Raw genomic sequence first — 13,251 nt, 5'->3', positions numbered from 1 at the left:
AACAAACAGAATATTAACATGGTAGACTTAAATCCAAACATATCAACAATTGCATTAAATATGAATGTTCTAAACACACCTATTAAAAGATAGTGACTGGCTAAATGGATGAAAAAATATAATCTATACACTGTCTACAAGAAATGCTTTTTAAATGTAATTCCATACATATGTTAAAAGGATGGAAAAATTCATACTTTGCTTTTCAAGCTGTTTTTAGAAGTAACCATTTCTGTTTGCTGCAATCATGAATGATGTTTCCTATTGTCAAATATCATTCATGATTGCAAAAAGACAACACTAATACTAATCAAAACTGGAGTGGATATAATAATATCAGATAAAGTCGATTTTAGAACAGAGATTACCAGAGCTAAACAGAGAGAGACATGACATAATGATAAAAAGGTCACTTTACCAAGATGACACAACAATCCTAATTGTGTGTATCACAAACAACAGAGCTTTAAAATACATGAAGCCAAAACTGATGAACTCAAAGGAGACACAATTATAGTTGAAAAGTCCAACATCTCCTCTTGGTAACTGACAGAACTACTAGACAGCAACAAATTGAGATATTTTGTTTTATTTATCAAACTGGTAAAAGTTCAAATTTAGTGTTAGCAAAGTCATGGTAAGAAAGACAAATGTATGTGAGTTCTGAAAAAATATTTTTATATTATGAGGCTTAAAATGGTCATACAATCTTTCAACCCAGTATTTTACTTTTAAGCATCTCTCCTAGGGGAATAAAGAGGTCCCAAGATTTACCTGTCTAGAACTTTCTAACAGCAAAAATTAGAGACATCAAAACATGCCCAATAATTTGCAAGTACTTAAACATTTATATTCAAGTATAGTGTTATTATTAAATAACATTTTTAAGGATTTTTAATGCCATCGTAAAGGGACTGATTTTTAAGGTAAAACAAAGCAGTATATAAAACTGTGTACAAATAATGTTAAAATACACAATTATAAACAAAAATTAATAGCAGTGAAAAATTACCAGTGATTATCTCCTATTTGCTTGTTTTCTCCTCCAAGTTTTCTATTGTGAAATATCATTCGTTATTGCAGCAAACAGAAATGGTTACTTCCAAAAACAGCATAAAAATGAGATGATATACATAAACAATACAGTGCTAAGTTTGGTACGGAGACACTCCGTATATAGGTGGTATAATTCTTGTAAATAATTTTGAAATAAAATGGTGATGAGAAAGTGTAACTGATGCTTCTTAGGGTAACCATCTGTCTTAGATTGCCTGTCTCTATTTTACTGTCCAGGCCTAATTATTACTAGTCCCCCTGCTATTCTCAATAGTGTCATAGTTTAGTTGCATGAATGGTCTAACTATTCACATACTTAAAAAATTACAACTAGTAAATTAAAATATATGACACCCTTATTATACTCCAGGCACCAAACTAACTGCTTTATGTGGATTATCTCATTTAACCATCTGAGTAGCTGAATTATCTCCATTTTATAGAGGCACCGAGAAGTTAAGCAACTTGTTTAAGCTCACACATTAACAAGTAACAGAATCTGGATTTGAACTACATCCTATCATAGTAGTACTGAAAGCATACCTGGGCCTGCCTAAGTGCAGGGTTGGCTGGCAGGGGTCTGGCAGGGACGCTAGGTGCACGCGGAGCCCGGTGGAGGGGAGGAAGCACTCGCTGAGTTGACTGGGGCTGAGGGACATTCAGGCCATTGAGGGGTCTGCTGATGTCAACATTCTGACACTGCGGCAATCTCCTGGGATTGTCCTGCACAGTCAAAGTAAAAAGCCATGCTATAGCGGGTTTCAAAAATATCAGTAATTCCTTAAGGAAAAAGCAGTGCCAACTCATCTGTTATAGCTGAAGACCAAGGTGGGGTAAAGGAAAGAAATCAAGGATATACACAAGAAGGGAACTATTTTTGTATTTATTTAAACTTCAGAATTCAAACAGAAGCATCACCTGCCTCTACCCCGCCAAATCTGGAATAGAAGGATCGATTTTTGTTTAGATTTTAAAAAACTGTTTAGTTAACAAATAGGTGCAAAGCACTTGAAAAAGTACCAAGTATAAAGACACGGACCAAGATCTTAGGGAAGTTACAAAAGAGATGTGAAAATAAGACACAGCTTAATGTGTACAAGGCTCAATGAGAACTGAGAAAACCACCGGGGAAAGGAGAGTTGCGGCTTCAGGAAGCCAGGGCTGAGGTTGGGGCTTGGAGTTGGAGACGTTCTCCCACATGGTAACCCTTGTTCTTAGAACAGGTGCTGCAGGGGCCCGTATACCTCGGGCTTCCACCCCTTCCTTCCTCTCTTTCTAAAAACACCTTAATTGAGGTGTAATTGACATAAAGTTTACAACTTGGTCATTTTTGACATGTTTACACCCATGGAACCCTCACAACAAACAAGTGGACAAATGAATGCATCCATCACCCCAAAGAGTTTTGTCATCCTTCTCCCTTCCCTCTCCCTCCAATCATCAGTCTGCATTTGTCAGAATTGTATATAAGTGGGATCACAGAGTATGTACTCTGGCTTTTCTTCTTTTACTCAGAATAATTATCTAGAGATTCATCCACAATGTTGTATACATCAATGGTTCATTCCATTGTGCAAATATACCATTGTTTATCCTTTTACTGGTTCATGGATATTTGGATCGTTTCTAGTTTGGGGCTCTCAAATATAAGGCTGTACTTTAAAAAAAAAATAGAGCTGTGTTTTTCTACCACACAAAACTGTTCTCGCTTATGGTTCCACCTTTGGGGACGAGCAGGGGTAAAGCTTATTGGGAATGGCAGCCTCTTCCTTGGAGCCCCACCCTTTACGTTTTTTGGATCAAGGGAGTTAAAACAGTTTATTGCCTACTGCATATGCAGCAATGATTTTTCAATCACTTCTCATTTTTTTGACACCAATCTTGTTCACTGTTATAATTTGGACTCTTGTTGACTAAGTTCAATATTCAAGAATTCTTGTGGGTACATCAGAAAAACTTGGTGGGGAAAAACTATTAGAATGAACTCTAGCTGTAATTCGCCAGGGTAGCAAGAGGGTTAAGAGACAGCAGGGAGCTGTGAGGTACTCTGGGTTAAGGATCCAGTTCTCTGAAACCACAGGGTGGACAGGGCTTCCTCAGCTCAGGGCTGGAGCAAAATGGTCAATTCTGAGAGCTCCATGTAACTTTGAAAAATATTTTAAGAGTAACAGTGGGCTAAAGCAGCTCACCTAAAGCCAGGTGGTGGCATTTGGAAGCCATAGTGGGGCTGGCATTGGGGGCCGGTGTCAGGAGCCAGCTTAGGCTGCAGACCCATTGGAGCCCCAGAAATGTGGCTGGTCTGGGTGACTGGAGGGATCACAGCTCACAATATGCTGCACCATATCACGCAGGAGACACTGACTGCGCCAACAGGATCTAGGTGGGCTTCCATGGGGCCACCTCGGGGCCTCCCTCTGGCCCCAGATCATCACAGAGAGAGACTCTCCCTCAGAGCCTGTTGACCTGGTGATGCTGACTCAGCATTTCACAGGCAGCACTTCTAGGATCCCATTCTTATTCAATCTTGTATTGAAAACCTCATGTCTGCATGTGTGCCCTGAGCACTCACATGTACTCAAGACTCACCTTCGGTGGGTAGGAATCTGGCGGCTTCCTAATCAGGCCTTTTCCAAGGTGGCCGAGGTGAGCCTGACAGGGTTGGGAGCCACGGGGTGGCCGGGAAGGGCGCACACACCTGCAACAGAATCCCACACCTGCTGACCAAGCATGCCTCCTCTTCTCACTGACTTGACTTTCTACACTTTGCTCATAGTGGCACTCCAAAGATAGTTTACTTAACTCAGTGTGCTAACCATGCAAAGGAAAAATTACCTAACACTCTTAGGAGATTAAAAAATACATACTGATTTTTCCCTCAAAACCTCTATTTTGTCAAATTAGTTCTCACGATCCATAGAAATGCAGTGTAGCGACACCTGGAAGATGATTTGTATGAAGCTGGCATTTCAACGATAATGTCTTTGAATATATTTGGATCAAAAGCTACTCCATCTGATGAAAATATTTCAATGTCTCCATGTTGTATAAAAATTACTAATATAAGGGTGGGAGAAAACACATCAGTGGAATTCCCTGACACCCTGCTAGCTTATGTAATAAGCAGCACATTGTTGTTTGAAGGGAAGTAAAGGAGGCAGCTGATCAGGCAGAAATTTAAAACAAGAAACCCCCCAAAAAAGCCAAGTCCCAGGCTTATGATCCAGAAAATCTGACCTTTGCTAAAAAAAATGAGAAGCAGTTTGCTGTACATTTTCTGAGCTACTATTTCTTGAACAGATGACAAGCTAAACCCGGGGTACCTTAGTTTTTCAATGGTGGTCTTCTTATTTGTAAACAGCAGTCGTATCAGGGTCTTCCTTTTGAGATAAACCACAAATCCGGCAGCAAGAAGACACAGGATGGTCACCAGAATTCCTACAGTTAAACCTCGGTTATCTGAAACAAAACACATGGGGCTCACAGAAGGAGACAGTTACAATGAAATATGGGAGGTATCAAGTTGTGACATTTGTGGCAAAGTGAACTCTGAAGCAACAGAAATGAAGAGGGTACACCCTTGAGTGATGTACTAATAAACTGTCTTACTTCAAATGTCATGTTTGAGGTTCAATCTATGTTACCATCATTCATTTCTGACAACTCTAGAACTTGCTAAACAGGAATATGTAGTCGGGTAGGTGGGGTGATGGCCTGGACCATGCAGGTTCCCTGAGGAGTGACAACGGCACAGTGGACCATGGTAGCCACAGAAGGTAGCAGGGAGCCATCACTGAAACCTCACCGGAATCACAGCCAGGCTCAAATGTTTCCCAGGCTCAGATGTTTCCAGCCCCCAGCACAGATTCGCCACCTCAAAGTGCATTTCTTTACTCATTCTGTAGTTTGGGGTTCTGCTTTATCTTTTTCCGTATTTTTAAAAAATGAGATGCTTTCTTGCTGGATGTCTCAAAGTAGATAGTGAAAAAAGAGAAATAAAACATCATTTAAATGAAACACCCATGGGTTTTGCTTTGTTACGTTGGGGACGTAAAAACACAGCCTTTGTCGGGGAAACCCTTTTCCTGGGAGGAAACTATTTTCTCTATGAAAACATCATCTTTTCTATGACCTGCTGCCATTTTGTTTAGTACAGTTAAGAGCCTCCTCAAGGGTAGGGAAAGGAAGGGAAAATCAAACCATCAGATTCGTTTCTTACAGCAGCTATGGTCAGAGGCTGTCTGGGAAGGACTCTAAATGCTCAGTTAGGGGAGGTCTACATGTGATTTCAACGGCACAGTGAATTTTCAGAGGACAGGGATCTTGATTCATTCGTCTTCCCACCAGCAAGGATCAGGGTGTACTTCACATCCGGGAAGTGCGCAACAGTCCTTTCAGGCTGCTGGGGATCGCCTTGAAGGTGACTGCAGTTACCTGGGCTCTCCTCGGTCCTGCCTCCCACCTGGACCCTCAGCTGGCTGTGGACCATTGCAGCAGCAGCTCCTACTCCAGAGAAAGAATGTCTTTCACGCCCTCTCGGTTTCTGGACCTCATCCCCCACTAACAAGGCCTATCAGGGATGTGTCTTAGCCTAAGCAAGACAGCAAACAGATGAGTCTTGACTCACTTGTTGGTGTTACTGGAAAAGCATTGCTTCTGGTTTCCTGACCAAAATGTCACTCTTTTCAGACCCTTAGCAGTGATCACAGGGGGCTCTAGCTAGAGTTCTGGTGTCTCATAACAAAGTTAATTTACAAAGTGAACAGCAAAAATCTTGAACTATAATTTCTAGTTCCATAAAGTGAATCCATAAATCTTCAATACATCAATCTATGAAACTGAACATTTACAGGGCCCCCACACTGAACCTGCTGCACTCCCCAGGGTTGCTTAAGCCAGAGGCCCGGGCAGTGAGTGACTCCATCTCCCTCTTCCCCAGGACCAGCACGAGCACCGTGTCCTGTGTCCCGTCCTGTTGGCCCAGTCCACACTCTAGAATCTGAGCCCAGGCCAGTCCACACTCTAGATCTTTGCACAGCCAGCTATTTCGGCTTCAGAATGCACATTTCCCTTGCCCCCTTCAGACCTCAACAGATGCAGGGTCCCCAGGAGCCTTCCTGACAACCCCCTACTGCTCCATGGGGGTTGCTCCCCTCCCATGATGTTCTCTCTCCCTGCAGTCATACCCCTCACTTATGCCATGTCATTCTTGCTTAATGTCTCTCCAGGACCCAGGAGAGTGGCTGGTGTGTGGCAGACACACAAGTACTTGCTTAATGAGCCTCTGAGCCATGGCCAGGCCAGGGAGCAGTGGGCCATGCTTGCTCATGGCCTGCCTTGATTTTATATATGTCTGCACAGGGTGGAGGCAGTGGTATTTCAAATGCACTCTCTTTTATTATGCAATAATGGCCACGGGGGATGGAGTTAGGCTCTTCCGTTGTTTTCACTTTTTAACATTCTTACTCGTTAAATGAAGGGTTGGTGACTCTGTGGGTTGCCTGGCTTTCTGCAAACCCTCAAACCTGAGTACTGCTGGTCACACATGTCCACACCAAAGAGCCACAGAGTTCACCACCCTTTTTCCTACCTTCTTCTCCAGTTCGTTTCAATGCCATTCAGTTTGCTTGGATGGAGATGGGATGGGTGGCAGGGTCTCTGATAAATTAAAGACTAAAACCCTGCTATTTTCATATAATAAATGCTAAAAGCCGTATCAGAGCATTAAGTTTCAGCCAGAGACCAGTCATCAGGGCTATCAAGGCTGAGAAGTCATTGGGGAAAGGGGACACTGGGCCCAACCCTTGCTTCTCCCCCCACTGCCGTGGAGGCTCAGTGAAAGGCCAGACTTTTGAGTCCTCTTCCTCCTTGCTGCAGGGCTGAGGCCTGCTAGAGTGGTAACCTGCTGCTCTCTCAGGAGTAGCACTGAAGCACGTCCACGTTTTAGCAGAAGCTCAACCAGGAACTTGCTGCCCTTCCTTGCACTGTTTCTGCAGACGTGCCTGGTAGGCTGGACTTCCCCTCCTGAGCCCTGAGAACTGTGTTGTGTCTGTTGTCATGGAAACGATGGCAAAACCACAGAGTCAATGCTGCCAGTCACAGGAGGCCTTGGGGACGCGTGACCTCCTCTGCAGCAGCACTGGTCACGGTCTCCATGTCATGGGAGGGCTCGGATGAGTGTCAGTGAGGCAGTAGACGCATGCTCCTGCGATCCCACGGGCTCCTGGCCCTGGCCGCGCTCCCTGTTGGAGCTCTGCAGCTTCCTGCCTTGCTTCTTTCCCTCGAAAAGAGACATCATTCAGAGTTGCCCCTGAATTGCCCAATAAGAACTCAGAGAAAAGAGCACCGCACCAGGAAACCATTTCTAAAGGTCATTTGAGGAGAAATGGCCACGAGTTCAAGCACAGCTGCTACTAAGAGCTTCTTGGGGGACAGGCAGACCTGTGTCTAAATCTTAGCGAGATCACATTAGGCAAAATACTTAACTTCCCTGAGCCTCAGGTCCTATGTATGTGAGAAAAGAATCATACCACCTTCTTCAGAGTTGTATAAGGAGTGGATGACATCGTGGGCATAAAATGCACCACATAGCACCTGCACACATCATTCCATATGCAGAAGCTGTTGCAATGACTCCTACTGCTGCCGTGACTGTCACCTTTCCTAAGAGGTGGGTGTCTTTCCAGTAAGATTTTTAAAGGGCATTAAACTTCACACTTTGTCACCCTACCACACAGATGTCGGCCTTTACAAAGTCCTTTGATAGTGATGAAATTCATACCCATTCAGCAGTTCGCTATAGAAATGACCTTAGTTAAGAAAAGTGTCTCAGGCCAAGGAACTGGCAAACTCAGCCACTCAGTCAAAGCAGAGAGCAAGGGGCCTCAGAGAAGATCGGGCAGGGATGAGAGGGGCATCTGGAAACTGTGGGAAACCCTAGGCTGTGTAGACCCATGTGGGGTCCCCACTGGGTTTCTTGTTGGCTCTACCTGCACCCACGCTGACAGCTGGCGAGCCCACCTGCCCCCAGGTGCTCAGCCCCCTCCCACCGGGATGCAGGGGCCTCACTGACCTGCTTGCCGGATGGGGCCGCTGTCTGTGCTTCCTCCAAAGCCAAACTTGTCACAGAAGGGAGGTGCCCAGTGGGCCTCGCAGTGGCAGTTCTTCCTGTTGTTGCACACCTTTCAGGGCAGAGGGGAGGGACGTGGGGTTAGGGCATATGCTCTGTGCATCACCACAGCAGAAGCAAGGGGGCCATGGTCAGAGCCCCCCCAACACTGACACAGCCAGACTCAGCACATGCCATGGTGCGAACGAGCCCAAAACCGGCACTACACACCACACAGGTGCGACCAGACCTGAGGCTGCGAAGACGCATCATCTGCCTATTAGTGGCTGTAAAGAGAGTGATGAAGATTATTTGGGTTCATCAGCTTGCCTCCCCCACCCACCTCACTTCGTTCACCATCTCCCCATCTTCCTTTTCCAATCCAGAAAACTGACCATGAGGAGAAGCCCCCTCAGCAGTGAGGAGGGACCGTGCTTTGGGGCTACAGACGCAGAGCCCTGGGGCACCGCGGGACCTGACAGATGCTTGGTGCATCCCTGTCTCCTTCAGACAGAAGGCTCAGAGAGGCTGGTGACTGCCGGGGCCCGCGCCAGGCTGCGGTCCGAGGCAGGCCCCCTGTTTCCTGAGCCTAGCAGGGTGCATGGAATTTCCACTAATACTTCCTGAAGCCTGTCCCTGTGTGTCCTTCCTGCAATGCCTGCCTCCTTCTTGCAGAGTTTCCCAGTGGCTGTTCCCTGGCTCCCAGTCATGCACCAGGGTGCGAATCCAACAGTGGATTCTTTTCATTGTGAAATAAGAGAATGGTTCTGGCATGGCGGGAAAGGGAGACCAAGAAAGCCCGAGGAGGCTGTGTTTCACCCTTGTTGGGCCCAGCTCATAGACCAGAGCATTCCATGCAGGGGCCAGCGGCCCCTGCCCACCTGGTTACCAAGGGCTACTGATGGCGGCCACTCCACTCCCAAGCCTGTCCATGCTGGTCGGACTCGCTATTGTGCCAGATGTAACTAACTGAAAGTATATGATCCAATGGAAGATGACCATGAAGATGATATATATTTAATATATATTTTTCTATGAAAATTAGGTTGTCAAGTCCAGGCACGGTGGCTCATGCCTGTAATCCCAGCAAGTGGGAGGCCAAGGTGGGCAGATCACTTGAGGCCAGGAGTTCAAGACCAGCCTAGCCAAAATGGTGCTTTATAAAGATTAAAAAAAAAAAAAGTTAAAAAAAATTAGGTTGAATCCTTTGGGAACACTGGATTAAAAAAGAGAAATCACTAAAAGAATTTCTGAAAAATTAGGAATGAGTGGGACTACTGCACAATGATTGGGAAGAGCTGCAGAGGACAAGGAGGAGGCTGTTCTTGGATGCTGTTGAGTGTCTAAGGTTCCCCTCCACAAAAATAAACGAACTAGAAGTTGTTGATGATGCATTTTTGGGTGGTTTATATCAGGAAGTGGACGCACAATGACATTCAGTAAATCAATCCTAAAGGCCTCAGCCCTCCGTCAAAATATGGCTGCCAGATATACACTTTCATATTTTAAGGCAAAATAAAATGTGTAGTGTATACGTCTCCCATGTAATGCTTTCCTGCTTCAACCGACTTGTTTTGATGAATCAACCACCTACCCTCATTGCTTCAGATAAGAAGGCCGACTGTCAAGATAGCCTTTAATAAGTTAGAAAGTAGACTGCTATAAAGCAGAAATTGAGTAGAATTAGTCAGCATGTGGCAGAGCCTATGTCGAATATAAGTGTCTTGCCTGTCCCCTCAAAGATGCTGCTGTGGACGTACTAGCCCCAGATTCATGCCTGCCCCTCATGGCTGCTCTCTGCAACTTGTGGTCATGCGCCTTGTTTTAAAACCCACAGGAAGGTGCTGCCGGGAGCCTGCCCTTGTTAGGGTGGGACTGTGGCCAAGCTACCCTTCAGCAAGGCTGCTCAGGCTCCACCTATCCAGCAAATGTGGGCCTCTCCTCTCCCATGTGTGGATGAGGCCCAGGGGTATTGGAAAGGGAGTGGTCCAGGGTCCTCAACCAGCTTGCAGCTTGCCCGCCATATTACCTTGGGCACACCACCCCCCAGCTCAGGGCCTGGCTTCTTCAGTAAAATAATAGGACTGGACTTGATCATCTCTTAACAGCCATCAGAAAATAATCTATGATCCAATGAAGACACAAGAAGATTCCATTCTATATTGGGAATTAGCTAACCTTACCGTCAACACACCCATCTGAGGTGACACTGTGATCCTTTATGGTTCCAGCATGGTGGTAATTTACAACCCCCTCCCCGCCACACCCCGTAATTCTGTGTAAGAATCATTGGCAAGTGTCTACAAGTTTTAAAATAAAGAATTTGGAGTGTGATTTCTGTAGAAAAGGTTTCGGGAAAACAAATGAACCCCTGGTGTGGTTAATCAAGACTAATATGATTCCATTGGAAATAATTAAGCCCATCAAGAAAAATAAAGTATGTTTTAAGCAATTAGAGTCCTCTTCTACCCTAAAGGTTCTCTGAACTAAAACAACAGCCTTCTTTAGTTGAAACCCATTGTGTGTGATTTCAAGAACATGTGTTTAATATGATCTGTTGTCCTTGTTTTAATTCCTTTTGGAAATATTTCAGTTCAGACCCTGGTTCTGAACGTTGGTAGAAAGAGGAACAGCACAGTTTGAAATGTTAATGTGAAACTCTTCATGAAGGAAGGTTGCTTTTCAAATTACTTTGAACAACAAAAATCTTTTTTTAAATCATAGAATGTTAATTTAAAAGGTAATTACAGCTCAATCTGATTTTCTTTGTTAAATAAGAGTCACATGAAAAGGTCAAAAGAAATGATGTCTTTAGAAGAAAATATTGCAAACACACTAACTGCTCTATTTAAAAAATGCTATGGATTGCAAAACCTTTTACAAATGAATGAATTATTACTTAACTTGTTATGGGCTGGCTGTAAAAGGGCAGCTCAGCCTACTCACCCCTCTGCCGTGGCACTGCACTGCACACTCATGAACCCCAAAGACACTGATATTTTGACATCGACGATTCAGGCAGATCTGTAGGAGGAGGAAAACACAGCAAATCTCTTAGTATTTCTCCAACCCCTGCAGCATGCATACATACCTGTATTCAAACAAAAAGCAAGCAAAAAAAGCTTGGAGAAGACCCAACCTTCTCTCAGTTAATACGGATGCAGCATAACAATACATTTTATACTGGACTCAGCCACGGATCTTATTGCCTGACTCCTCCAAATTCAGCACATTTTGAGACTAAGTTCAATGTGAACACTATTAAATTATTTTGTATTTTATGGCTTTTAATATAACTTTCAGTTGATCCTAAAATTATAACTGATTTTCTTATGAGTTTTGTTTGGAGCTTGTAAAGAAATCCATGTATTGCAGTATTTTTTTCTTCCATTAAAAGATATAGGAGAGGGTGAGGTTGGGTGCGGTGGCTCACTCCTGTAATAACAGCACTTTGGGAGGCTGAGGCAGACAGAACACAAGGTCAGGAGATCGAGACTCTCCTGGAAAACGTGGTGAAACCCTGTCTCTACTGAAAATTCAAAAATTAGCTGGGCGTGGTGGCACGTGCCTGTAATTCCAGCTTCTCGGGAGGCTGAGGCAGGAGAATCACTTGAACCAGGGAGTTGGAGGTTGCAGTGAGCCGAGATCATGCTACTGCACTCCAGTCTGGCGACAGAGAGAGATTCCGTCTCAAAAAAAAAAAAAAAAAAGATACAGGAGAGGGCGAGACAGATTACTCCTTATCCCAGGGCCTGGATAGACATAGACGGAGACTCCAAGAATCCAGGGCTGAAGAGTCTTTTAAGGGAGAGATTGAAATATGGGAACTTTCTCCAGATACTGACTGACAAGTAATATCATCAATGACATAAACCATCAGCAACGAGGCTCAGCAAAGGAAAACAGACGGCTCCTTGAATTTATCAAGCTGTTGTAGTGGCAGGCATTTGCTAAATGATACTGGGCTGGCTGAAAGAATTCAGCCTCATTTCAAAGGTGCATAATATACTCCAGACTCAAGGGATGCAGCCCTTTGTCTCCTAGAAGATTTTACAAATCAGTGGAGTCAAAGGAAAAAGAGTCTAATGTTCAAATGGCAGAAGAATTTTTAATCAAGTAGAACCTTCCTATTGAGGAGGTCACCATCCGACCCCAACGGCTCATCTAAGGCAAGAGGCATACCCTTTAGGAGAAGCACTGGCCCAAGCGGCACTGAGGGGATTCCCACTCTGTGGGTGCGAATCCTGGCCAAGGGGATGGTCACATTCCAGCTGATAAAAGAACCTGCCCCAGATGACAGTGAACACAGCAGGACCCTCATGGGAATCACTGCTGATCCCTGAGCCCTCAGAGAACCAAGGTTCTGAGATCAAAGCACATTTTATCTTGAACATGGAAAACAAATTTGATGATAAATTGAGCCCTTGGAATTGGAATGTCCAGATGCACCTGGCCCTGGCTGTTCAGGCTACAGTTAAAAAAAAAAAAGGTGTCAGTCAGAATGGCTGTTGCTAAAAAGTCAAAAAACAACAGATGCTGGCAAGGTTGTGGAGACAAAGGAACACTTATATACTGCTGGCGGAGTGTAAATTAGTTCAACCATTGTGGAAAACAGTGTAGTGATTCCTCAAAGGCCTAAAACAGAAATTACCATTTGGCCCAGCCAACCCATTACTGGGTAATACCCAAAAAAATATAAATCATTCTATCATAAAGACACATGCAGTCATATGTTCATTGCAGCACTACTCACAATAGCAAAGACATGGACTCAACCTAAATGTCCATCAATGATAGACTGGATAAAGAAAATGTGGTACATATACACCATGGAATACCATGCAGCCATAAAAAAGAATGAGATCATGTCCTTTGCAGGAACATGGATGGAGCCGGAGGCTGTTTTCCTAAGCAAATTAATTCAGGAACAGAAAACCAACTACCACATGTTCTCACTTATAAGTAGGAGCTAAATGATGAGAACTCATAGACACATAGAGGGGAACAACACACACTGGGCCTATCAGAGAGTAGAGGGTGAATGAGGGAGAGGATCAGGAAGAATAACTAATGGGTACTAGGCTTAGTAT

General features: G+C 44.3%; 1 protein-coding gene across 5 annotated transcripts in view; it reads right to left on the bottom strand.

The window, feature by feature from the left end:
- ADAM12 (ADAM metallopeptidase domain 12) overlaps window positions 1-13,251 on the bottom strand; it is a 377,489-nt gene that overhangs the window by 22,134 nt on the left and 342,104 nt on the right. For 2 of the 5 annotated variants that reach the window (XM_030805503.1, XM_003277782.4), the window contains exons 17-21: window positions 11,108-11,185; window positions 8,126-8,234; window positions 4,377-4,512; window positions 3,643-3,751; window positions 1,600-1,779 (exon numbers count right to left, since the gene is read on the bottom strand). In XM_030805503.1, the coding sequence (XP_030661363.1) occupies window positions 1,600-1,779; window positions 3,643-3,751; window positions 4,377-4,512; window positions 8,126-8,234; window positions 11,108-11,185 (612 nt within the window). Of the gene's footprint in view, window positions 1-1,599; window positions 1,780-3,642; window positions 3,752-4,376; window positions 4,513-6,428; window positions 7,334-8,125; window positions 8,235-11,107; window positions 11,186-13,251 lie in introns of those variants that run through there. The other 3 variants (XM_030805508.1, XM_030805517.1, XM_030805511.1) reach the window with 2 other exon arrangements.

The sequence above is a fragment of the Nomascus leucogenys genome, chromosome 3 (assembly GCF_006542625.1).
Source record: "Nomascus leucogenys isolate Asia chromosome 3, Asia_NLE_v1, whole genome shotgun sequence".
In the NCBI taxonomy this organism is placed as follows: Eukaryota; Metazoa; Chordata; class Mammalia; order Primates; family Hylobatidae; genus Nomascus; species Nomascus leucogenys.
This window is presented reverse-complemented; position numbering and strand designations above follow the sequence as displayed.